The 25,248-nt window shown below is 36.5% G+C and overlaps 1 protein-coding gene across 3 annotated transcripts in view; it reads right to left on the bottom strand.

The window, feature by feature from the left end:
* The window catches only part of CACUL1 (CDK2 associated cullin domain 1), a 65,480-nt gene that overhangs the window by 14,082 nt on the left and 26,150 nt on the right, over positions 1-25,248 (bottom strand). The window contains exons 4-7 of one of the 3 annotated variants that reach the window (XM_082424807.1): positions 6,754-6,849; positions 4,282-4,384; positions 2,190-2,279; positions 635-1,591 (exon numbers count right to left, since the gene is read on the bottom strand). In XM_082424807.1, coding sequence (XP_082280933.1) covers positions 1,404-1,591; positions 2,190-2,279; positions 4,282-4,384; positions 6,754-6,849 — 477 coding nt within the window. In that variant the 3' untranslated portion in view covers positions 635-1,403. Of the gene's footprint in view, positions 1-634; positions 1,592-2,189; positions 2,280-4,281; positions 4,385-6,753; positions 6,850-25,248 lie in introns of those variants that run through there. The other 2 variants (XM_082424808.1, XM_082424806.1) reach the window with 2 other exon arrangements.

Here is a 25,248-nt window from a genome sequence, read left to right as displayed (position 1 = left end):
AGAATCTCCAAGGATTAGGGCCCAGGAATCTACAGTTTAACAAACTTTTTTGGGTGATTCAGATGCATTCATTATATAAAAATCAGCACTTAAGAACTATTGCAATGAAAGATACTTTTACATTTAAAATTCAACTTTTAAAATATTTTAACCTTAATCCGTCAGGTGAATAAATCTGCTTTAACAAACTAGGAACACAATGGGTACGGGCAAGGCAAGTAAACGTCAAAATATGTTTAATAGTATCTCAGAAAATAGCTAGCACAGCAAAAGGTTAGTCTGTGATAAAATTCACCTTTTCAAAAGGACAGTTCTCAAATACAGATTTCTCCTCACAAGTAGTATGAAACCTATTACAAGAGCTAAAACCTGGATAAAAATAGCATTTAGATAAAGAAGTATCTACAAGTTTTTCTACCCTTAGTGACTGGTTTTATTCTGCAATTTTGTTACTTATGATAAAAGCCAGAGCTGATAAAGCTGCCCACTTGGGAGGGAGAATTTAGAAATCTGTCATATTGTATTTGGATGTCTTCCAAAAGAAAAAGAAAAAAATCATTCATAACCCAGCACTAAAAGAAATACTCATGAGCTATTTTCATCACATTTAGTAAAATGAAGTTCAAAATTCTAAGAAACTGGAAAAAGAAATATATCAGTTTATTGGACACATGCAATATTTTTGCTACTTTATATAATTACTTTATAGGAATAATTTCTCTAAAAATTATGAAGAATAGAGCAAGAACTGATCCAAATTTAAGCAACATTACATTTGACTCCTCTAGAAGTCACTAACTGCTGAAAGTAGCCTGAGAAAGATGGTACTTCTGGGCATCACAGACTACCCCTAGTATCAGTTTTTAATTGGTTTCCATTTTAGCAAGCTAAATTCTGATATATCTTTTAAATTAAGTAAGTAAACTATCCAGACATCAATTAATTAAAATAAAATAACCACTGGACCCAAATGAATAGCAGTAACAACAGTTAATATTAGCATGCTCATTACATTATCAGGTACTATGTTAAGCTCTTTAGATCACGTTTTATTTCATTCAATCCCCAAATGACAAAAGAATTTCATAAAAAGATAATTGCTGTCAAAAAAGCAAACCTTAAGTTTCTACACTGAAAAATGATTTTCTACCCTGAACTTCTGCAATCTCTCTCCTATGGACATTTTTTAATTGGCTAGACAACTGTATGATAAGTTTGAGGGTCTGGGTTAAAAACAGAAAGAAACATACAAAAGCATCTTGAGAGTCCTTTAAATTCACAATGTTTTTAAAAAATTTATTTATTTATTTATTTTTGGTTGTGTTGGGTCTTCACTGCTGTGCGCGGGCTTTTCTCTAGTTGCGTTGAGCGGGGGCTACTCTTCATTGCGGTGCGCGGGCTTCTCATTGTGGTGGCCTCTCTTGTTGCGGAGCACAGGCTCTAGGCGCGTGGGCTTCAGTAGTTGTGGCATGAGGGCTCAGCAGTTGTGGCTCGCGGGCTCTAGAACACAGGCTCAGTAGTTGTGGCACAAGGGCCCAGTTGCTCTGCAGCATGTGGAATCTTCCCGGACCAGGGCTTGAACCCGTGTCCCCTGCGTTGGCAGGCGGATTCCCAACCATTGCGTCACCAGGGAAGTCCCACAATGTTTTTATTATAAGACAGATACATTAAGATAATTTACAAACCATGCCTTTGAACACAGTGATCTTTGATTTTTGGTTCTGCTATTCTGACTATCTTTCTCCTCAAACTATCGTTATGAAATGACTGTAACTTTACCAACACTTCTAGATTCCTTGTAAGTTATATAATAGGCCTAACAAGATGGAGTTGTGAATGTGTATGCCCGTGCATATTTGCAATATGGGGTAGAAGTGAATAAGAACCTCACAACAAAAAAAGAGATTAAAGCCAGACATAAGATTCTACTTTATCTAAAGTGTCTCCTACAAACTATTTCTTGTATTCCCCAAACTAGTTGGTTTTCACTAGCATAGAAAGATTTCCAAGTGAGGTCCTGAGTTTACATTTCACAATGATGAGTATCTACTCAATTTTTTTGCTATAACAAATCCAAATACCATTAGGCCTCAGAAAACACAAAGAAACACTATCCTCTCGCAGATAGGGCTGGAAGTGCCATAAACAAACAAACAAGTCCAACCCCTAAAGAAATGATGAATGTTTACCTGGTCTGAGAGTGTACAGGCCTTTCACAATATTTGCCATAGTTGAAGGTGTGACCTGAAATGGTGTTGACTGGGCTTCTAAAAGTAAAGCTGAAATAGAGAGAAAATGGGTTATAAAAATGATACAACACTTTATTGATTGTCAAGGTTTCACTTTCTATCACTATTTCTCCCAAAGACTGAAGGGTAAACAAGGGCAAGAAAAGAACAACCCAAGAGGGCAAACCAAGTATTCGTACAGTAAAGATTTTTTTTTTTAATCCAGTGCAGTAGAGCTCAATCTAACAAGTAGATATGTGCGTATCTGTTGAAACACTAACGGAAATGATTCAATTGATGGAGGTTCTGAAAATAAGTAAAGCTTTCTAAAAGCAACAGTATTCATGGTACTTAGTGAGTGAGCTATAAATACTTCCCATTAAGTTCACGATTCAAAAGATTTACATTTGGGGAATGAAACATTCTCTAACTCCCTCCATCATTTATTTCCCTTTCCCCCAAATCACCCATATATGAGGCTCTTGGAATTTTTCTGAAAGACATGTTATTAGTAATTCTAGTAACTGAGATCAGAGTCAGAAACTCACTTTCCCAAATGCTACAACTGCAGGTACTTTTCCTTACTAAAGGTAAAGGCAAGACATCACACTGTCTAACCATGTGACCCTGACTAAACATGACAACAGAGTCAGTTTTCTTTTAGGTTATCTATGGTCACACAAAAAATCTTATTAAAATATGTTAAATGGATACAAATACTTCCTCTAGACAAAACATATACAAACGAACTCCATCATTTAGTGAATAGGACAGATACTACTGACTCAAAACGGCTCATTTTTAATTCATCTCTCACAGACCTGTAATTTACTAACCAAATACCCATGAAACTTGGCATAATTTTCATCTAAGCCAGCTTGTAAAATTATATAAGTTGTTTTCTTCTATCCCCACCTTTTTAAAAATGGAAACACCATCTCACTTGGCCAACAATGATTTCTGCACTTTCAAACATGCAATGTGAGTTACATTTGCAATGCTAGGCATTGCAGAAAAATTTTAAATGTCATGTTTAAAAATTGAAATTCTAAATTTTAGGTTCTTAGAGGCTCTTCTACTCAAGGTTCTCTCTAATTTCAACATGTACCCCAAACCCAGGGTCTATCTCTATTAATCCATCTTCCTCCTACTTTTTGACCGATCGTTTGGTTTTCAGTAAGTGTTGTTTCCACCAACTCTTCATGTTCAATCACACATTCATTATGTGGTCAAATATATACATTTGCAAACAACTTCTACATAAGTATAACCACCTATGTCAAATTTGATAGCTATAAGGAAATGATAAATTCACAGGTTAAGTTATACATAAAATGTATATAAATTAATTTGGGATGAATTAACTGAAAAATAATCACATTCAGCAACAAAAGGTAAGGTTAAGAAGGTATAACATTTCACTAAAATCCTCTCCACTTAAAATTCGTTGTAGGAAAAGTCTTTTAAAAGTAAAATTTTCTAGATGAACTCCCCTTTTACGGAAAAGAAAATGAGAATTTGAGGGAGAAGTAGCTTGAGAGAGGGAAGAAAATACTTATTGAGCATTTAACAGGTGCTAGGTACTTTACATATGTTTAATTCTCATACGCTTTATTTAATTTAGGATTTACTTTCTCACAAGCTTAATGGTCATCTATCTTTTTTTAGTACAAATAAGGAATCTGAGAGGATACTGTGCTACCATTTCAAAGATATTAACATTACACTCCTAGAATTACCAGTAACTAAGTTATGGGTGAACTTCTTAATATTTCCCCCAATGTCAGAGAAAAAAAAAAAAGGCAGCAAGTATCATGCCAGATACGAAGGCACTGTCCAATGACCTGGCTGCTCCCAGCTCACTGGGTGATCTTCAAGTCACATTTTCAATTCCTCAGTGTCTCTCTCTATAGAATTGGGCTTTATGATCGCTGTAAGATTCAGAAGACATCAACATTGGGGTTTAGATGCCAATGCTCTTTGATTCAAAAAAAAAAAAAACACCCCAAAACACCGCTAGTGTTATGCCATCCCTGTAAGTTTAATTACTTACGCATTAGGCTGTAAATGTGCTTTTCTGCAACATGTTCCGTAAACAGCTTAATAAGGTCATCTTTTAAGTCTCTGTTAAGCTTGGTTTCGATGTAAAACTTATTCTGAAAAAGAAAATGTTATTTTTCAGTGCATCAATTAGAGAGAAATGATTAGTCTAATGAACTGAAGCACTAAAAAATAAATAATTTTAGGAAACAATTCATAAAGGCATCAATTAAAACATAAAAACCCAACACCAGAAAACAAAAGCCCTGCCACTATTAGTTATAGTCTTCCTAGCATGGGGTTAAAAGCACATCAAGATAAAATGCTATAAATCATACAAAAGAACATGGGAAGATACTCAACATTAACTAGACAGGGATGCAATGGACCATATTGTATGACAGGCACTTAATATGCCCTTTTAAATGATTACATCATCATCTAAAGGCAACACCAGGAAACACTAGTGAAAGGTACCCTATTTATCAATGATCTAGGCTGAAAGCATGCAGTGGGCATGCACTGGTTGACTCCCCTACATTTCACTTTAATGATTAGTCTAAGTCATTCAGCTTATGGCATTCCTTAGGGATGGATGGTCTTTGGTTCAAAGGTAGACAAGTGATCCAAGGTAACCCAATCAGACTAAGGGAAACCTAGGCTTGAGTAAAAATCATCTCACAACCATGAGGAGAACAAGATGAAACAGATGTATAAAGCAAAGAGACAAAAAAAACCTGAGACTTTGGTAACATTGTTGAACCACGGATTCAACCAACCCGGAAACTGCCGTATTTCTGGAGTTTTATTACAAGAGATAATACCTTTCTCATTTACAAATCACTTTGAATCAGGTTTTCTGTTTCTTGCAGCCAAAAGCATCCTAATTAGAATGATTGGCAAATCAAAAAGATTGAATTTGTTCATGTTTAAATGTTAACTCAATGTACAGGAGTGGAAAATACAAAGAGGAATGAATGTCAATAAGTTGCTCACTGATTCTCTCAATTCTTAACATGTTTTTTTCTCTCTAAAACAAATCATAAGGGACTTCCCTGGTGGTGCAGTGGTTAAGAATCCGCCTGCCAATGCAGGGGACACAGGTTCATTTCCTGGTCTGCGAAGATCCCACATGCCGTAGAGCAACTAAGCCCGTGAACCACAACTACTGAGCTCACGTGCTGCAAATACTGAAGCCCGCGCGCCTAGAGCCCATGCTCCACAACAAGAGAAGCCACTGCAATGAGAAGCCCACGCACCACAATGAAGAGTAGCCCCCTCTCGCCGCAACTAGAGAAAGCCCACGCGCAGCAATGAAGACCCAATGCAGCCAAAAAAAAAAAAAATTATAAAACTAACATGCACATAATTACAAAATAAAACCATGCAAAAGGGTATGCAATAAAAAGGAGTCTCCCACAGAAGACTTTCTGTCCCATTCCCAAAGGTCCCATTCTACACTGCAAAAACTTTTGTATACTCTTTCTAAAATGTTCTTACATTTTTTTGGATATGCTTTTTTTCCCTCTAAAATGAAGAAGAAAACACTTGCTAATGAAGAAATATAACACACACCACTTTACATCTTGCTTTTTCACCTAACATTGTATGTTGAAAAGATTCTCTCCAAAATAACATACAGATATGTCATTATTTTTAACTGTGTATTTTTCTACCGTAAATATCCTCCATAAATTATTTAAATAGTAGTCTCCCACTGATAACACAGATTCCTCCCAATGTTCTGTTTTTTTCAGTAAAGCATATCTTATGGAGAATAAATCATTTTGAAGATTGGTATTATACACATAGTTTATCTCTAGGCTACAGAATGTAGGATCAACCTAAACAACCCATTCCCTAATCTAATCAACAAAGAGAAAGTGGGACACTGGTTTCTAAGGGCTCTTCTGTTCAATAGGAACACTAACATTAAGATCCTATAGCTTTATATATTTAAAAGGCGGGGGTGGGGGACAGGGCGGGGACACCTCAACAAAGTCAACAGACTACAAGATGTACTCATGGCATAATTCTCCAAGTGAAAAAGATTATCACAATGAAAGCAAACTTTACTGTTCTACTTTTTATGGAGTTACTTCCTTGGCATTTATTATACATCATGTTTTTAGATACATGTCTTAACTCTCTACTTTCTGAAGGTAAGAAATCTTTCTGATATATCTTTATTTTCCAAGCACAGCATCTTCCATATGGCAGAAACAAAATAAATGTTAATTGGGTGACTGCTGATTATTAATGCCTAATTGTCTGTTTCAGCAATGGTATTTATGAAATTTTAAAACAGTGAAAGGCTAAATAAGTCTTCTATGCCAACACTATCAACACTGCTGAAATAGATTAATTTCCATTTCTAACATAAAACATAGTAAAAGAAAAATAGAATATGCTTAACTTTCTGCATCTATCTGCACTTAGACCAATAAACCGAGGTATTTGGAAAGGGGAAACAGCTCTAACTTACCATATATATGAAAAGAGGCACAATGCTCTGCAATGCTCCCATATACTGTCCAAGAGCTATATTAAATCTTTCAATATAGAGATCTGGAGGGCTGGCCTGTGAAAAAGAACATAAATGTGATCATTCCAGGAAACCAGAAGATCTTCCGGCACAATCTAAAATGCAGACTTAGAACTCAATCAAAGTTCACACTGAAATTCACAATAAAGAAAAAGAGGAGGCTTATATCCTGAAGTTTAGTTAAGATTTCTAGCTCTATTCCAATATCTGCTATGCAAAACTGAGGTTTGATTTAGCTGCCTTTAAAATGTGTGTAACCTTACCATGTCAGTTAAAAGGCTTGCTCTGTTAACAAGTAAAAAGGTAAATTTACACTTAAGATAAATGATATGATTTTTTAAATCACCACTAAACTACAGACATTTACTATGGGAATCAAACTATATTTGGGCTTGCAATAGGGGGGGAAATTCAAGGAAGTGATATAGGCTTAATATACTATGAGAATGGCTGTTGATATGTTAGAATTACCTTAGGCACAGTAATATTCTAAGTTGATACTAACTTGGTTGTCCCACTCCTGTAGCTAACCAGTTATAAACCTATTGGCTAGCAGGCAGGACTCAAATGGCCCATATACATCTGCAGCTCTGGAGAGCAGTTAGAATAAATACAATACATGACTGGCATTTAACTCATTGTTACCAAATACCATGTCATAAAGCCATCAAAAGAGAACACTTCCAATTTAACTGCACATCGTGGAATGAATGTGAATGTGTGTATCCCCACACACAAATCCATATGTTAAAACCCTAACCAGTGCAGCTCTATTTAGGGTAAGGAAGTAATTAAGGCTAAATGAGGTCATAGGAGTAGAGCCCTTATCCTACAGGATTAGTGTCTTATGAGAAAAGACACCAAGGGGCTCATTCTTTTCCCCTTCCTCTCCCTCCCCTCCCCCAAAGCACACTCAGAGGAAAGGCCATGTGAGCACACTGCAAGAGGATGGCTGTCGACAAGCCAGGAAGAGAGCTCTCATCAGGAACCAAATCAGCTGGCACCTTAATCTTGGACTTCCCAGCCTCCAGAATGGTGAGAAATAAATTTCCGTTGTTTAAACCACTCAGTCTGTAGTATTTTGTTATGGCAGCCCAAGCAGACTAAGACACTGTGGTTTACAAAAACGTATCATGTACTATTTCATTTTATTCTCTAAAGCTAAATTAATTAAGTACCATTTTAATGTTGAAGAAACACACAAATGGGCAAGGATTTGCCTAAAATTAGAATGACAGATCCAAGTCTTCCAGCTATGAACTCATTCCTGGGCCAGGGAGTTGGGGGAATGGCATGGCACAAAACATCACACAAACTAAACTGATTCCACACGAGGGCTAACGCAGGAACAGTCTCCTCATCTGACAACCACATCATATACACAAAGTCCGGCTTTCAAACAAGTATACAAAGAAACACCACGTTGAAAGACTCCTAAATATTAAATTTAAACATTGAAATTATAAAACCATTTCAGCTAAGCTGTTTTAGAAATGTCCAAATAGTCCAATAATATTTTAAAATAAAATTTAATTCATTTTTTTCGGGTCTACTTAGAAGCTTAGGTATGTGCAGCAAGCTGTCCTTACTTCTAATTCATCTTTCATTACTGAGTTCTTACATACAGGTTTGGTGCACATTTGGTGCTTTTTTTTTTTAACATTTATTTTTCTTAGTCCTCCTACTGCAATAAATTGAATGTTATTTCCATTTAACATCTGAGGCAACTGGGGCTCAGAAATATTTAGTCAACTGATTACAGTCCTACAGCTAATAAGCCCAAGAATTAAGATTCTAACCTTGTTCAAACTCAGTCCTTCCAACTATTTATAATCAATTTTTAGCACCCTGAAACTTTCAGAAAAAAGTTCAGACTTCCAATTTAGGCCACTATCTACCTCTCTGCTATCACATCCTGCTCCTTCTCCCATGTAGCCCAGCACAGTCATCACATGGAACTACTAACAGTTCCCAAACAATGTCCGTGTGCTGCTTAGGCCTCCTTGACTGTATCTTCCACCTGATGCCTTTTATCACCACCCCCAACCAGACTCACCCTGGCTAACTTCTACTCATCCTTCAAGATCTGTGTCACTTCCTCGAAACTGAGATATATGGCCCTTCAACAGGGCACCACCACACTTATTCACTTCTCCACTGGGTAGTCTCTGTCACTAAACTTTCAGCCCCTAGAGGGCAAGATCTGTGTCTTATCTTTATATCTCTAGTGCAGACCACAGAACCCGAACATAGTAGGTATAGATAAATGCTTTTTTTTTTTTTGCACTTAGGACAGTTTTGCTTAAATCTAAACTTGTTTAAATCTAAATCTAATCTAGCCTTGCTTAAATCTAAATTGCTATTTGATCATTTAACAAGGCTATACGACAATTCATTTAGCCCTCTGAATTTCAATTTCCATACATATAAAAAATAAGAAAAACACTAATTGTGCCATTTCCAAGATGTGCTGAGAATCAAAGAAAATAATGTGTGCTTAGAAAAATGTCAACTATTACACATGCACATGCAAGTAGCAAGAGTAAACTCCTTTATGAATTAACTACCTATTTGTTTAATACTTCAGAAAAACCTATTAACATTATTAAAGGCATTCTTTGTTAACTAAAAAAATTGGGGAAAATAGTTCCACATTATGGGCAAACTTTTCACTATAACTAATGAACAGAATCATATGTAATATCTTTCTCTAAACTGCTTCGAAGAACTCTGGAAATGATATTTCAATATTCAAAGAAATAAATTTTATAAGTATGATATGAAAAAAGAAAATCTGAAGAGTTTTTGCATTAAAATAATTTTCCTTTTTCATAAAAGGATACTGTATCTATCCAAAAGTTAAAAGTATGAACATTGATCAAAAGCCACACTTAAATTTAATAGCAGACAGAATAAATAAAATTGAAGTCCTTAGTTATTCTTTTCAAGACTTCCCAAAGCCGCAAAGGTTATGAGTATTAAAAAGTACTTTTTGTACTGAATCAAATGTCAGAACATTTACTTAGCTTTTTTACTTCCACATTACATGTAGCACTTATTCAAAACCTCTTAAATGACAGACTACAAATTATAATAGTCTTCTAAAATAAATCCATTCTCTTTACTAGAAACCTAGAAATACCTGTTAGTAAAAAAGCTAATCGAATTGTTCCTCCTTAAAACTTAAGTTCAGTATACTTTGGGTCCCATTGGGGAAATTGCTACCTATTTGATTTACATAATTTCACCATGAATGTATTTGGATTGGACATTAAATGAAATTTTTTACCCCTAAAATAAGCTTCATTTTCTTCTCAAATAAAGTAAGAAAAAGCAATTGGCCAGAAAAATAACCATTACTCCAAACATGCTCCAACTTCTCATAACAGACTTAGATTCCCTGAAATTTGTAATATAGCTGGTAGGAATGTTTTAATTTCTTCTTCTTCTTCTTTTTTAAATCAGTAATTCATTCATCTGGTTTAAAATTCAAATTAGTTCAAAAGGGTTTAGAGTAAAGAATTTACCTTTCATTCCTTCCGCACTGAACAAACCAACACTTAATTCCTTTATAACCTTCCAGAAGAATTTTACATATATACAAAAAAATAAGAATCCCATTTATATCCTTTTTCACACAAATGCTAACTTACAATCATACTAATCTGCACTTTTCCCAACAATGTATCTTGGAGACTGTTTTATTCTAGTGTTTCTCAAACATTTTGATATCAGCAACCCTTTATACTCTTAAAAATAATTGGAAATTCCAAAAAGCTTTTATTTATAATGTAGGTTGTATCTATTAATATCTATCATATTAGAAACTAAAACTGGGTTTTAAAAATATGTATTAATATATTCTAAATTGACAATAATAAGCTCATTTAACAATTTGAATGTTAAAATACAGTTAAATATTTTATATTATAAACTAAGTTATATGTAAATAACTATATTTCCCCCCAAAAAAATTAGTAAGAAGAGTGGTATTGTTTTTACAGTTTTGTAAGTCTCTTGAGAGTGGCTTAATAGAAGACAGCTGGATTCTCATATCTGCTTCTGTAATGAATCAGTTGTGATGTGATGTTTTGGTTAAAGTAAATGAAGAAAATCCACCTTCACACAGATATGTAGTCAGAAAAGGAAGGCATATTTTAATAGCCTTTTCAAATAATTGTAGATATTCTTCTCTGAAACTTGACAAGTGGTAGTTTCTTAAAGGTTAGCTGGGATATGAAATCTGAAACTATCAATGAATTCTTGATACTCTATTACATTAAAACCCATTGTTCTATCTTCTACTTTGAATGGGTCTTTTACAGATACATTTTATAGCATTACAAACCGGTCATTTGAAAAATACTGACTCACTGAGTTATGTAGATCTAAATGATGACACATTTCACTATACAACATCAAAAAAAAATTATCACCATCTATCTCATCAGAAAAGTCTTTTTAAGTATTGGGATGTTATCAAGATCATCGTTGTAGATACAGGTTTTCCAAAATTCTAATTTTCACTTCAAAGCTCAAATTTTATCATTGGCAACAAATACCATCAGTTGTTTTCCTTGAAGTGACACACTTCTTTCATTTTTCAGAAAATGTCTATTAAACACCAGTCTAAATAACCATAGTTTGTCAGTCATTCTTTCAAATAAAAGGAGTGTTTCATAGGGGAAAACACTAGCTTAATAGCTAGTTTAGCTCAAAACTCATATAACCACAGAAGTGCTATTTCTCAAAACAATCATTGTTACTTTAGTATACAGCTTCCCATTTCTTCACAAAGAATATTTTTCTAAGTATACGCAAAGTCACAATTCAATAAAATTAATATTTTTCACTGCTTCATCTAGGACATTCTTAAGTGAAATGCTTTTGTTTTCTGCTGTGAGTTTGTAGAAGTGAAGATTCGTGCTAAGGCACCAAGCAGTTTTACCCACCATTGCTTTTGCACCATCAGACCAAATATCCACATAGTGAAAAGGGAAAATAAGATCTTAGTAGTATTAGAAAAACAGTTTTGATTTTACAGACCCCCTGAAAAGATTTCAGGGACCCTTAGAGGTCCTCAAACCACTTTTTAAAGAAATCTATTCTTTTAAGTACAATGTTTGAATGTACTATTTATTTAACCAGTCCCCCATTTGATAGCTTGTTGCTAATCTTTTATTACCACAAGATGTTGCAATGGATTACTTCATACAGGTGCTATTTTGTAGAGAGTAATTTTAAAGAAAAATTAAGTTTAAAAAAAGTAGAATTAGATGATAATCATGTATCATCATATAAAAACAAAATAATTCTGGTACTTAAGAGTTTTATAGAACCAACCTGCTAAATATCCCTTAAAAATATATATACATATACACATATATATATATTTGCTTACTAAGTATATTCCTTAATTATCTCTAATTTTGAAAGCTAGATAAGGAAGCTTGGTCAGTTACTCTAATTAGACATATATTAATTTTTAGAACAGCATGACTTGTTTAAATAATTTTACTAGCCAACAGACAAATATACTATGGTCTAGGTCAGTACTGCCCAACAGAACTTCCTGTGATGATGGAAATGTCCTATATCTGCACTGTCTGATAAGGCAGCCGCTAGTCATGTGTGACTACTGAGCACTTGAAATGTATCTAATAAAACTAAGAAAGTGAATTTTTATGTCATTTTAATTTTAAAGTCACATGTGACTAGTGGTAACCAAACTGGACACTGCAGATGTAAAATACAAATAAGTTCCACAATTTCATAATTATATCCCTCCTCTTCTATCTACGCCCTATCCCCATCCCACCAAAATGAAACATGAAAAAAATTTAAGAATACATGCTTTTATGTTCACAAAAACGTTGTAGTTGTCTTTAAATAAAGAGATGACTTTCATATGTTATAATGAAATAGGGAGGAAGAAAAGACGGGAAGGAAGGATCTAATAAACATAACAAGGCCACTAACATATATCTTTGTGGAAGTAATACATGTTCACTGAAATTTTTAAAATTAACAATGCAATTATAGGAAAACAACCACTACCAAGAATGGTAGATAACTACCATCAACATTTTCTTCTGTTCTTCTGTGTGTATGTTTTATAACAAATATGGAATTATTTTGTAATCTGCTATTATCACTCAGCTATATAGATCATCGACACCTCACAGACCAAATGTATTTCAACAACGTGATTATAATGACTGTCGGGCCCCACCACTGTCTACTTCATCAGTCCCTCTTCATTAGATACTTAAAACCAAGCTCTGCTGTCTGCATTATCCAGGTTTGCGTGGTACTTCTACTCCAGATTAGCACTTCAGTGGTGCAAATGTGTTGCGTGTCTTCAGCAACAATACAATCTTATGTTTAAACAAAAAATGACACCACTCGTTGCTTGAGAGAGACCAGGTTCGGGAACTATGGTACATTTGCCTAGGCCAGTGAATTTCAAAGAATGCTGCTCTCCAAGTCACCTGAAGGGCTTGTTAATGATGCAGATTCCTTTGCCACAAAGTCCAGACTCAGAAACTTTCCAGAAGTGTATATTTTTAAAGAGAACTTCAGGGGATTTTTTTAAACAGCTGGCCCAGCAGCTGTTAAGCATTTAGAAGCCTGTACCTTAGACCACTTCAAAGGAAAGAGAGGTGCTCTATGGGAAGGAAGTCTAGAGGATCCAAGAGAGGGCAGAGCAGTAATTACCCACCCTATACAAGGCATTTATTGCATGACAACAGTGACACTGCAGCTGCAAACTATACTGAAATCAATAAAAATATGATACACTAACATTTTAATATTAGTGTTAAGACTATAGGTGAATTGTTCTTTTTAATTTAACAGCTTCTTGATTATTATCAACTTCAGTGATTATGAAGTTATTAAAGTGCAACGGTGAAGTTCTAACTCCATTTAGAATGCAGAAAGCCACCAGAGAACATCAGTCCTGCCCCGATGATAAGAAAAAGCTAGTTAACCTACATAATCAATTTTCTGAGCTCATCAGAGACCTGAGGTCACTACATTTTACAACTGCCATGTCCAACCAAGTGAACTGAATTCCAAAGAGTGACAAGCTCTTCTAAGGAAAGAAAGGACACGTGAACTATTTCTCTCTGGTGATGGCAGCCATAAAAGCTGGCACAAGAACAACAGAAGCTGAAATAAACCATTAAAGGCCAAGTGTGAACTAGCAGTATAGAATCCCTGGGAGCCTCGACACAAGGGCAGTCCACACCTACTCCCCAGCTCTTTTCCATGGGTTTCCACTGGGCCTTTGAGACGAATAATTGAGGGCAGTGAAAGAGATCAGAAAGCCACCTTCTATGGCACAGATGTGCTAGGCCTGTCAAGGTTTGAGGGTGGGGCAGGAGTCCCTAAGGAAACCCATGCACACTGCGGGCCGTCAAGAGTAAACAGCTGCTGATTAGCTGCCAATGGAAGACATGAATGAAAACTGCCTGTGCGCTGGACCCTACTCGCCTACAAAGCAAAAGCCATTTGTTGAAGGGAAGGAGTAAGAGATCCACCTGCACCCTGGTGACCCTTCTTTTACCTGAGGCAAAAACTGTCTACTATGGGGGGATGGACAGGGAATCCTCTAGCCCTCCTGTCACAGGCAAAGGTCAGCAATCAGCGGGGAGGGAGCAGAAAATCCATTCACGCCCAGGTTTCTGCACTACTACAAAACAGAAGCATCCTGCTGCTGAGGGAAGTGCAGGAAACCTGCTCACTCCCAAAGCCCCCCACGGATGCAAGGCGAAATTTGGCTGCCACAGGGTGTGGGGGACAAGAGGTGCAGGGGTAGGGAGAAAGCAAGAAGCCCTCCGGAGCTCTAGACCAGGGGTCAGCAAACCAGAGCCTGTAGGCCAAATCCGGCCCACCACCTGCTTTTATAAATAAAGTCTGACCGGAACCCAGTCATGTCCATTCACGTACGGATGGTCCACAGCTGCTTCCACGCTGCAACAGCAGAGTTAAAGATGCTGCGATAGAGACCACAAGGCCCGTGAGGGTAACTACTACCTGGCCCTTGGCAGCAAAAGTTTACCAACCCCAGTTCTAGACCTTGAACTGAGAAGGACAAGGCTATCTGCAAATGGGGTGAGGAAGAGGGAGACGAGACCACTGAGAAAGCCCCACTTCCGAGGGTTCAGGTGCACGGGGACTACCTATGACTGAGGCAGGAGCAAGAGACCCAGGAAAAAAACCCAAACGCCAAATCCTGCTCCCCACCCCGAAGCCCTGCACCAAGTAACAGGCAACGGCCATCCACTCACTGCTGGGAGAGGGCAATAGTGCAAAGAAAGGCCCCCGCCACAAAGGAGGGCCTGCTAAGGGCTGAGGCTAGAGCAGGAGCACTGGAAAAAACCCTCCTGATTCACACTAAGAACAGAGCAGTCACCGTCCACTGCTAGAGAATCTAGGCCTTACTGTTTACTGAAACGATAAAACGCAAACCCACGTCAACCGCTAATACGACTGACTCAACTCCTCACACCAACAGCCCGACAGAAGAGGGGCAGGCCCATTACTAAGCATAATTATTTATGTCAGTCTCTACTGATGTTTTTATACAATGTCCAGCATTCAATTAAAAACGCCAAAACGTAAGAAAACACACCCACTGTCAAGAGTTAAACAGTCAACAGGCCCAGACACAGAGATGCCCACAAGCTGGAACTATCATACAGAGACTTTAAAATAACTATGACTAATGTATGTTATGACCCAGTAGAAGAGGTGGGCAACATGCATAAAAAGATGTGGAATTACAGCAGACAAATGAAAAGGTTTTTTTTAAAGTCAAACGGAAATGCTAAAAGTTTTCAAATAGTTCCTTCATAATCTTTTAACATTTTAACATTTATTCCTATATTACCAAGTATGACTTCCGCATTTTGGATACGATACAAATGGACCTGAATGCTCTCTTAATATTATTTTCTATATCAAACTGGAAATTACTTTTTTAAAAAAATTTGCCTCTACATGACTAACGTTAGCAAAAATGAATAGCATGTAATATACTTTTAGTCTAACCAACTTATTCCATGACTTTCCAGAGCAATACCACTCTGCCAACAGACAGATTTATCAAGGCTCCAGAAGCAATACTAATTACACCTAAGGCTGACGGAGATGCTACATAAAACTGGAATTTCTTTCCAAACAGACACATATATCTGGCATTATATTCTTATCCATTCCCATTCCTGCTGTGCAGATATTGTTTCCACAGTAAAGTATCCAAAAAACGTAAGTTACGTAGAAGGTAAATGAATCTCGGGAGCTGGTAAGAACTATAATGTACACATTAGATGCTCCTAATATAAGTTGTAAGGATGATTTTCTAATTAAAAGCAACAATAAAAAAGTCAAAGTGAGTCTAAAAGACAGCAGAAGACATTTCTCTCTTAGGTCTCTTAACTTTCAAAGTTAACTGCTACTATCATTACTATTACGCTTATTTCTAAGATAAGACTTGCCTCCTTTTCCAAATACTATTTGGACTTGAACACTAAACATAATTAAAGCCAAGCCTCAGTGATCCTGGATTCCTTTAGCTTATCCACATAACAATGAGATAAACCTAGGTTCTAATCTCAGCTTTTTAACAGACAAGCTAGGTAACAAAGAACAGTTACAGAAGGTTCAAGATTACTTCATAAGAGAAAATATCCAAAGTCAGATGAACTAGGATGACTTCTCAATTTCCTATACGCCTCATCTCTTTTACCACTGAGCAAAACTTCCAATTTAAGTACATAACTCTGTCTCAAAATAAAAAGTTTATTTTAAAAAGAATACAACTCCTAAATGTACTCTTTACACTCTGATTAATAAACAACTGCAAATAATTATTCATTATTTGAGTGATTTGACTCTCCTGCTCATCATAAATTCCATTTCCTGAGTTAAGGATGCTGTTTTAACTGGAATAAGTAGATGGTTCTAATAATCTCAGCTGTAAGGCAAGCATATGGTTTTTATTTTTGTCAACTAGTAAGTACTTTTACAGGATCTCTTTGGGGCCTGGCACTATGTTAAGTTCTATAAGGACACATGAAAAGAAAACACAGACACTGCCTTCAAAGGATGGTAGTAAACTTATTAGAATTATGGTCTGAATGGAAGCCTATAGACTGATAGAGGGTTAAGGTGTCTCACTGGCAAATTCTCTAAGAACAACTCTGCTATAACAACTACTTTAAGTTCTAGTTTGGACTTAAAAATAGATCTCCAAATAACTTATTCAGAAGGACTTTCTGGGGACTTCCCTGGTGGCACAGTGGTTAAGAACCCACCTGCCAATGCAGGGGACACGGGTTTGAGCCCTGGTCCAGGAAGATCCCACATGCCGCGGAGCAACTAAGCCCATGCGCCCCAACTACTGAGCCTGCGCTCTAGAGCCCGCGAGCCACAACTACTGAGCCCGCGTGACACAACTACTGAAGCCCGCGCACCTAGAGCCCGTGCTCCGCAACAAGAGAAGTCACCGCAGTGACAAGCCCACGCACTGCAATGAAGAGTAGCCCCTGCTCGCCGCAACTAGAGAAAGACCGCACGCAGCAACAAAGATCCAACGCAGCCAAAAATAAGTAAATAAAATAAATAAATTTATTAAAAAAAAAAAAAAAGAAAGACTTTCTGTGAAGAGATAGTTACCAGTTGGCAATGATATTTACCTTACTTGAAATCTATGTAAAAAGGATAACAGACAATCTTCTCACTATCTAAAAATCTTCCTCACTATAGCACGAAGTAAACAGCATTATTTTGGGAGAATGAAAGATTTTTAAACACACTTTGTAGCTCAACAGACATAGAAATTGTAGCCTTTAAAAAATATACAAGCTTTCAAATGACTGCATACAACTAGTTGAATTATGCTGCCACCCACTGGACAAAACACAAATAGCAAAGCAATCCATGGCTCATTTTAAACACCAAGATAACCTGGTTTCATTTGTTGGCAGTTTGGCAATAAAGCTTTTACAGGTAATCTGGGGTCTACGAAGACTGAATCAAAATTAAGTCATGTTGTCTGATTATGATTTAGTTTCTATTAATTTCCATTATTAATTGGTTTGAGAGTCAAATTATATTTAACTCAACCAAGATACATTTAGCTTAAAAGACATTAAAATTACTCTAAATTCATTTAAATGAATGGTTTAAATGCAATTAGTTAACTTCCTTTAAAAGAGTTGACAAATACTCATTTAAACTATTCTAAATTCTGCCTTATTTGAGAATAAAAATCGCACCATTTTCCTTTTCTGCTTCTGTCTTTGTGGTCTCTCCTCCTTAGGACCCTGCACTCAGGTTAGTATTATCAGTGCTGTTCCGAATAACATTTCAATGTTATTGTCCTGGCCTGGGAGCCAAAATCTCTGTTTAAACACTGTTTCTTGGTGGTAACGTACAGTGTAAGTTCCAAACCACTGACAAAGAAACTGTTGGAAGAAACACACTTGCTAGTGGGTTCCCGACTATAAAGCTACTAGATCAAAATATCAGAATATTTTATTTGGCCAAAGTGAAAATATACTCTCAATTTAATAAAGTATATTAACATATACAATAAATGTATCAACATTATGTGGGGAGAAAATGCCTCCCAACTGCTCTAGTGGATTCCAGATTCAGATGTACACAAAAATAATCAAATTGTCTAAGTGTCATTTAAAACAGTTTTAGGGCTTCCCTGGTGGCGCAGTGGTTGAGAGTCTGCCTGCCAATGCAGGGGACACGGGTTCGAGCCCTGGTCTGGGAGGATCCCACGTGCCGCGGAGCAGCTGGGCCCGTGAGCCACAATTACTGAGCCTGCGCGTCTGGAGCCTGTGCTCCTAAGCAAGAGAGGCCGCGATAGTGAGAGGCCCGTGCACCGCGATGAAGAGTGGTCCCCACTTGCCACAACTGGAGAAAGCCCTCGCACAGAAACGAAGACCCAACACAGCCAAAAGTAAATAAATAAATACTTAAAAAAAAAAAAGAAAGAAAAAAGAAAAACAGTTTTAAGAGTAAAGGATGTTATATCCATGAAGTTCAATTATCCAAATGGTAGTGGGATAAAACAGAATCTTCTAAGTATTATCAAGTCAAATACTGATTTTAACAGTCAACGTCCCCCCAAAATCTCAGTGACTTAACAAAACTGAGCTTACATAAACAAAATGTGGTATAACCAAACAATGGAATGTTTTTCAGCCAAAAAGAAGACTAAAGTATCATACTATAAACATGAATGAACCTTGAAAACATGCTAATAAGTTAATTAAGCCAGATACAAAAGGTCATATATTGACTAATTCCATTTCTATGAAGTGTCCAGAATAGGCAAATCCACAAAGTAGATTCGTTACTGCCAGTGGCTGAGAGGAGGGGAGATTAGTGAGTGGCTGCTAATAAGTGCTGGCTTCTTTCTGGGGTGACTGAAATGTTCTGAAATTAGTGATGATGGCTGCACAACTTCATGACTGTACTAAAAACCACTGAGTTGTACACTTTAAAAAGGTGAATGTTAGGGTATGTGAATTGTATCGCAATAAAAAAATAACAAAATTTTTTAATGTGTTTAAAAAGAAAAAAATATATAGCAAAGTTTTCTTTCTCCCATGTTACATGCCCATCTTGAGGGTCTGCTTCATGTTATAAGCACTCAGGGACGCAGGTTAAGGGAGCCTCTACCACCTAGAACACTTGGCAGAGAAAGGGAAACATGGAAAATTGCACTGCCGATCTTAAAGGCTTCAGATCTTTGGGTATATACCTCACCAAACACACTTCACTTTCTCTTAAAATTCACAGGCCAAAGCACTTGACCAAGTCTAACTTCAATGGGATAGAGAAGTACACTCCTGACTGGAAACATTTGGTTAATAGCATTAAGACCAGCATATTTACCTAACGAGCACTTAGTTCAATACCACACAGGCCAAGAGAAACAAGTAAGTCAGGATTCATGCCCTTAAGAAGCTCCCATGGGCTTCCCTGGTGGGGCAGTGGTTAGGAATCCACCTGCCAATGCAGGGGACACGGGTTCGAGCCCTGGTCCGGGAAGATCTCACATGCCGCAGAGCAACTAAGCCCGTGCGCCACAACTACTGAGCCTGCGCTTTAGAGCCCGTGAGCCACAACTACCGAGGCTGTGTGCTACAATTACTGAAGCCTGCGTGCCTAGAGCCCCTGCTCCGCAACAAGAGACCCGCGCACCGCAACGATGAGTAGCCCCCGCTCACCGCAACTAGAGAAAGCCCGTGCACAGCAACAAAGACCCAACGCAGCCAAAAATAAATAATGTGTTATTTGTGTCAGTTTATAATAAATAATTAGTGTCAGTTTATTATAAATAATGTGTCAGTTTATAATAAAATAATAAAATAAAATAAAATAATAAAATAAAATAAAATAATGTGTTTATTATAAATCATGTGTCAGTTTATTATAAATAATGTGTCAGTTTATTATCTTACTATTTTTCTATTTGTCCCATCTGTTCTCTGTACCTTTCTCTATCCTTTCTTGACTCCTTTATTTTCAAATTATTCCATTTTCTCTACTATCTTGTTAATTACACTTTTTACTATTTTTTTTAGTGATTACCCTAAGGTTATAGACTGCATCCTTGTCTTACCATAGTCTGAAATAAATGAGTACTTTTACCTCTTCCTCAACAATGCAAGGGCCTTAGAACATTTTAAATCCTTTTACCTTCTTCCATCTTCCATGCAACTGTCATGTGTTTGAGTTATTTATATTATACCCTATAAGATATTATCACTATTATTATTCTACACTTGCATATTTATGTTTGTTTTCCTTCATTCCTACTGATTCTCCAAATTTTCCTCTAGGGACATATTCTTTCTATCTGAAGAACATTCCAGTATTTCTTTAAAGTTAGAGACTACTGGTGATGAATTCTCCCAATTCTTGTCTAAAAAATGTATTTCTCCATTTCTCTTGGTTTTATGATCACCTCACCTCCTAATATAACTACATATTTCTGACTGAAAGTCAGACACTGTTTATGAAAAATTATGGAAACAATTTGATGTCTAGGATAATGTTCTTTCTCCAGGAAGAATTTACTTTCGCTTCTGGTAAGCAACTAGAGGAGCTAGCAAATCCAGACCATCTTAATCCAATCAGGAATCAAGTGCCAGCTACAACAAGCTAGTCTGTAACTTATTATTCTTACTACACCTGGGATGTGATCCTTTAGGTTTGGTGGGACCCGAACTCCAATTTTTATTACCCTATCCCCATAAACCCATCAAAGCTCTATTAAATTTCTCAGCCTATTAGCCTCCTCTTCCAGAATAAATAGGTGCCTCTAGTAGAGAAATGGGTCAAGTGCTAGTCTCCCGTCTCTGGATTTCCTCCTTTTCCCAGGTCTTGGTCCTACAATTCTTCATTTTTTTATTAGCTCCCTGGCCCATTTAAAAAATTGTTCTCAGCAGGAGGGTTGGTCTAAAATTATCTAGCCTTATCAATCATATGTCTATGGCTGTACCTAACAGAGTACCTTGCATAGTTATATAGGAAAGAGCTAGCTATATTAGGTTCCCCACTAGGAAGCCCTGTAACCAATCAACCAGCTCAGTTGTTTTTATACTGTCCAAGAAATCAACTGTGATTGAGAAAAGCAACAGGGAGTCCTTAAGATTTTGGAACAAGAAAGTATGCCCATCAAAAATTAGCATTTTTAGAGGATTAGTCAGTCAAAAGAACAGACTGCAGAAAGGCAGACCAGTAAGGAGAGTACTGCTCTAGTGCAGGCATGAGCCAATAATAAGGAAAAAGGTGACAGCAATGGGAATGAAAGGGGACAGAAGCAAATGAAGTTACCGTATTCTATCAACCTTGACTATCACCTGGAAATAACAGGTAAGGGAGAAAAAAGGAGTCAAAGGTGAATATAAAAATCTCAAGTCTGAGAGTAAAACTGATTTGAGAGAAGAGGAATTTAGATTCAGACATGAATATGAAGTATCTGTAAGAAGAAATCCAAGTTGAAATGTCCAATAGGCATTTGGAAAAGCTGGTTTGAGCCCTCACCAAAAGTATAGTGATTGCTAAAAGTTTCAACAGAATTTGCCAAAACTAACCAGAATATTGTTCACTGAACTAATAAACCAATGTTGGTATATCAAAAAATCAGAACTGGAAATTCACATTTTGAGGCTTTGGAGACATGGAAAAAGGAAAATAAAATAGAGATGTTCATTACCACATTTAAAGAACAGAGGAGTGAAGCACAAGCGGAGAGAACGGTTTAAAAAAAAAACTAAGGCAAAACATATGTCACAGTTCAAACAATCTAGTAGTAAGTAAAAAGTATAGATATACACGTAATAAAATACAAGAGTAAGCAGAATACTAAGTAGGTTTAGCTATATAAGTAGTTTAATAAATTTAACAAAAAAAATTTTAAAGTTACCGAAGTGGTTGAAAAGTCATTGTTTCCAAAATGAAAACAATATTTATTTTTTTAAAAGAGGAAGCAAGTTAGATTACGTTGTTATATTAAAGCATTTAGGTTCAACAAATTAAAATAATCTTTTACAATCTCTAAAAACCAGTATTCTCTAGCTTTTAAATCAATAACTGGGGAATAGGAAACATTATTTCATACACTCTTCAGTCCCTCCAACACTGATATGGCTTTTGATAGAGATAAGTAAGTCACTCTGGGCCATGTAAACTATACACACACCAGTAGCTATTTTAAGATGCCCTTGAGAGATAAGAGGCTGATGCCCTAAAGGTTCAACTCATTGATTTTATCAACCCCAACACTAAATTTCTGATTATCTGCCAAATTCAACTAATCCCACACTCCTGTTTTAGCTCATAATAACAATATTTCATTACTAAAATCAGAGCTGCAACTGCAAACAAAACACTCCACCCAAATAAAACTTTTCTGGCTCATGGGGCCTGGCATACACTCTTGTTCTGTCCCCAGTGAAAACTGCCCTTAAGGTCTCTATAAGGTAGAGATTACACCAAGATTATGCCACATACTTGCAACACTGAATAAATTAATGTACTGGATTAACTGAACAATGAATAAATTCATTGCCTAAGCATCTAGAGACACAAAGATTAGTGGTCATACGAGGCTAATTATGCTACTCTGCCCACTGGTCAAATTTGATGCTGAGCATTCATTCAACTTCTGCTGAGCTGTAACTGTGCCAGGCACTAAGGATAAAAACACAAACAAGCCCTCAAAGGAGGACAGGGCTGTGAGGTGGCCACACGTGGACGCAAAAACAATACAGAGTTGTTACTGCCAAGACGCTACGAACGCACACAAGAAAAAGTTCCAATGGCCTTTTTGTTTGTTTGTTTGTTTGAGGGGAGTGCGAGGGTTCTAGGAAGATTTTACACAGGTGGACACAAATGAGTTTAAGCCTGAGAAAAGAATGAAGAAGCATTTGCCAAGCAGGAAGCAAAGAAAAAATATCTTAGAACTGAGCTTAAAGCAACCAGATGTTTCAGTAAAGCCACTTCATTTCAACGTTGAGATAATTCACAAGATGGTATTAGCATGTTTAATCAAGAGGCACACAGTTGCTGAGTGGCAGAGTTGAGACCAGAGCCCAGGTCCCCATGTTTTTATCCACTTTACCCTGCTATTTAATAATGGTTCGAGTTTACACTCTTTCACAAAAAAGATCATTTCAAAGTAAGATTTTTTTATAGTCCCATATTGCTGAACTCAAAGTAGGACATCTATTGAGTCTAAAAACAAGCTAAATTCCCTGGTTTTACATCGTATATTACCTTCACATTTATCAATATGGTTTTTTAAATACTAGCATCAAAAGAGCTATCACCCTTGTCTATGTTATTTTTATAAAAATTATTCCTATTATTAGTATAAAGCAAAAATTCTTTGGTTACCTAATACGCTGTATTAGTAATGGTAGAGAAAACAGGCACTCTGAAACATACAGAACCAGTGGGAGCATATAACTTGGTACAACTTTTGTGAACCACAAAATATGGACATAGTAAATGACATGACAGGCAGACCTCGGAGATACTGCAGGTTCAACTGCAGACCACTGCAATAAAGCAAATATCAATAAATCGAGTCACATGAATTTTTTGTTTCCCAGTGCATACAGACGTTATATTTACACTATAGTCTATTAAGTGTGCAATAGCATTATGTCTAAAAAAAACAATGTACATACCTTAATTTTAAAATACTTTATTGCTAAAAAATGCTAACCGTCATCTGAACCTTCAGCAAGTCACAGCAGTAATACCAAAGATCACTGATCACAAATCACAATAACAAATACAGAAATAATGAAAAAGTTTGAAATATTGCGAGAATTACCAAAATGTGACACAGAGACAAGAAGCAAGCAAATGCCATTGGAAAAATGATGCCGAAAGACTTGCTCAGCACATGGTTGCCTCAAACCTTCAATTTGTAAAAAATGCAGTATCTGTGAAGTACAATAAAGCGAAGCACAATAAAACTTACAAGATTGATTATTCACTGTAGCACTGTTAGCAACAGCAAAAGACTGGAAGCAACCTAAATATTCATTGATTAAAATGTGGTTAAATAAATTGAGGTACATCAATAAAGCAAGGTACAATGAACTATTATGCATTCCTGATAAAGAATAAAGGAGCTCTACACACGCTGACAGGGATCACTCTCTAAAACCTCAGAAACTTACTCTCTGAACCTCAGTGACTCTCAAGTGTTAGTACCCTGTGCAGCCCATCTTGGCCAAGTAACAGGTTACCTTTGTATTACTGACAATTGATCAAGCAAATTTATGCCAGAGAATGTAGCCAAGTGGCCTTCCAAAACTGCCAATTAGATTGAGCTTGATAACACAGTACTATAGTCCCCTCTAACTTTAAAAAATATCTTACAGTAATATCCTAATTGTAAGAATGAGATGTAGTCGCATAGTGCTTACAAAATTAAGTACAAGAAAAAATTCTACTCAAGCAGAAACTGCAATATAAAAAATAACTAGCAAATCACAATTCTATCAGTCAAATTAATGACTCAAGTGTGACGGCAAAGCATACGTGTAAAACATATTATAAAATTTCCAATTCACATTGCATAGATAACTTTTATAAGCAGGACAAGTAATTATTTTATCCTTATAACTTGAATTGAAATGGTTCCCTTTCTGTTTTAGAATATTTAATATTATTTCAATAATAGCAAAACAGTATTCATAAAACAATCCTTTTTGAGATGAGTTCTTTGTTGATCTAATGAAATCTCTGGTACACTCTGCACCCCAAAGACCACCTAGACTTCAGGTTAAAAAACGAGATCAAACTCGGATTTCTACTAGAAAAGCTTTCACTATCCAACAGAGAGTAAATATTTATAAACATTCATTTGCTATACATTTC

The sequence above is a fragment of the Balaenoptera physalus genome (genome assembly GCF_965194825.1).
Source record: "Balaenoptera physalus genome assembly, chromosome: 14".
Classification (NCBI taxonomy): Eukaryota; Metazoa; Chordata; class Mammalia; order Artiodactyla; family Balaenopteridae; genus Balaenoptera; species Balaenoptera physalus.
Note: the sequence above shows the minus strand (reverse complement) of the source record. Positions and strands in the feature narration are given on the sequence as shown.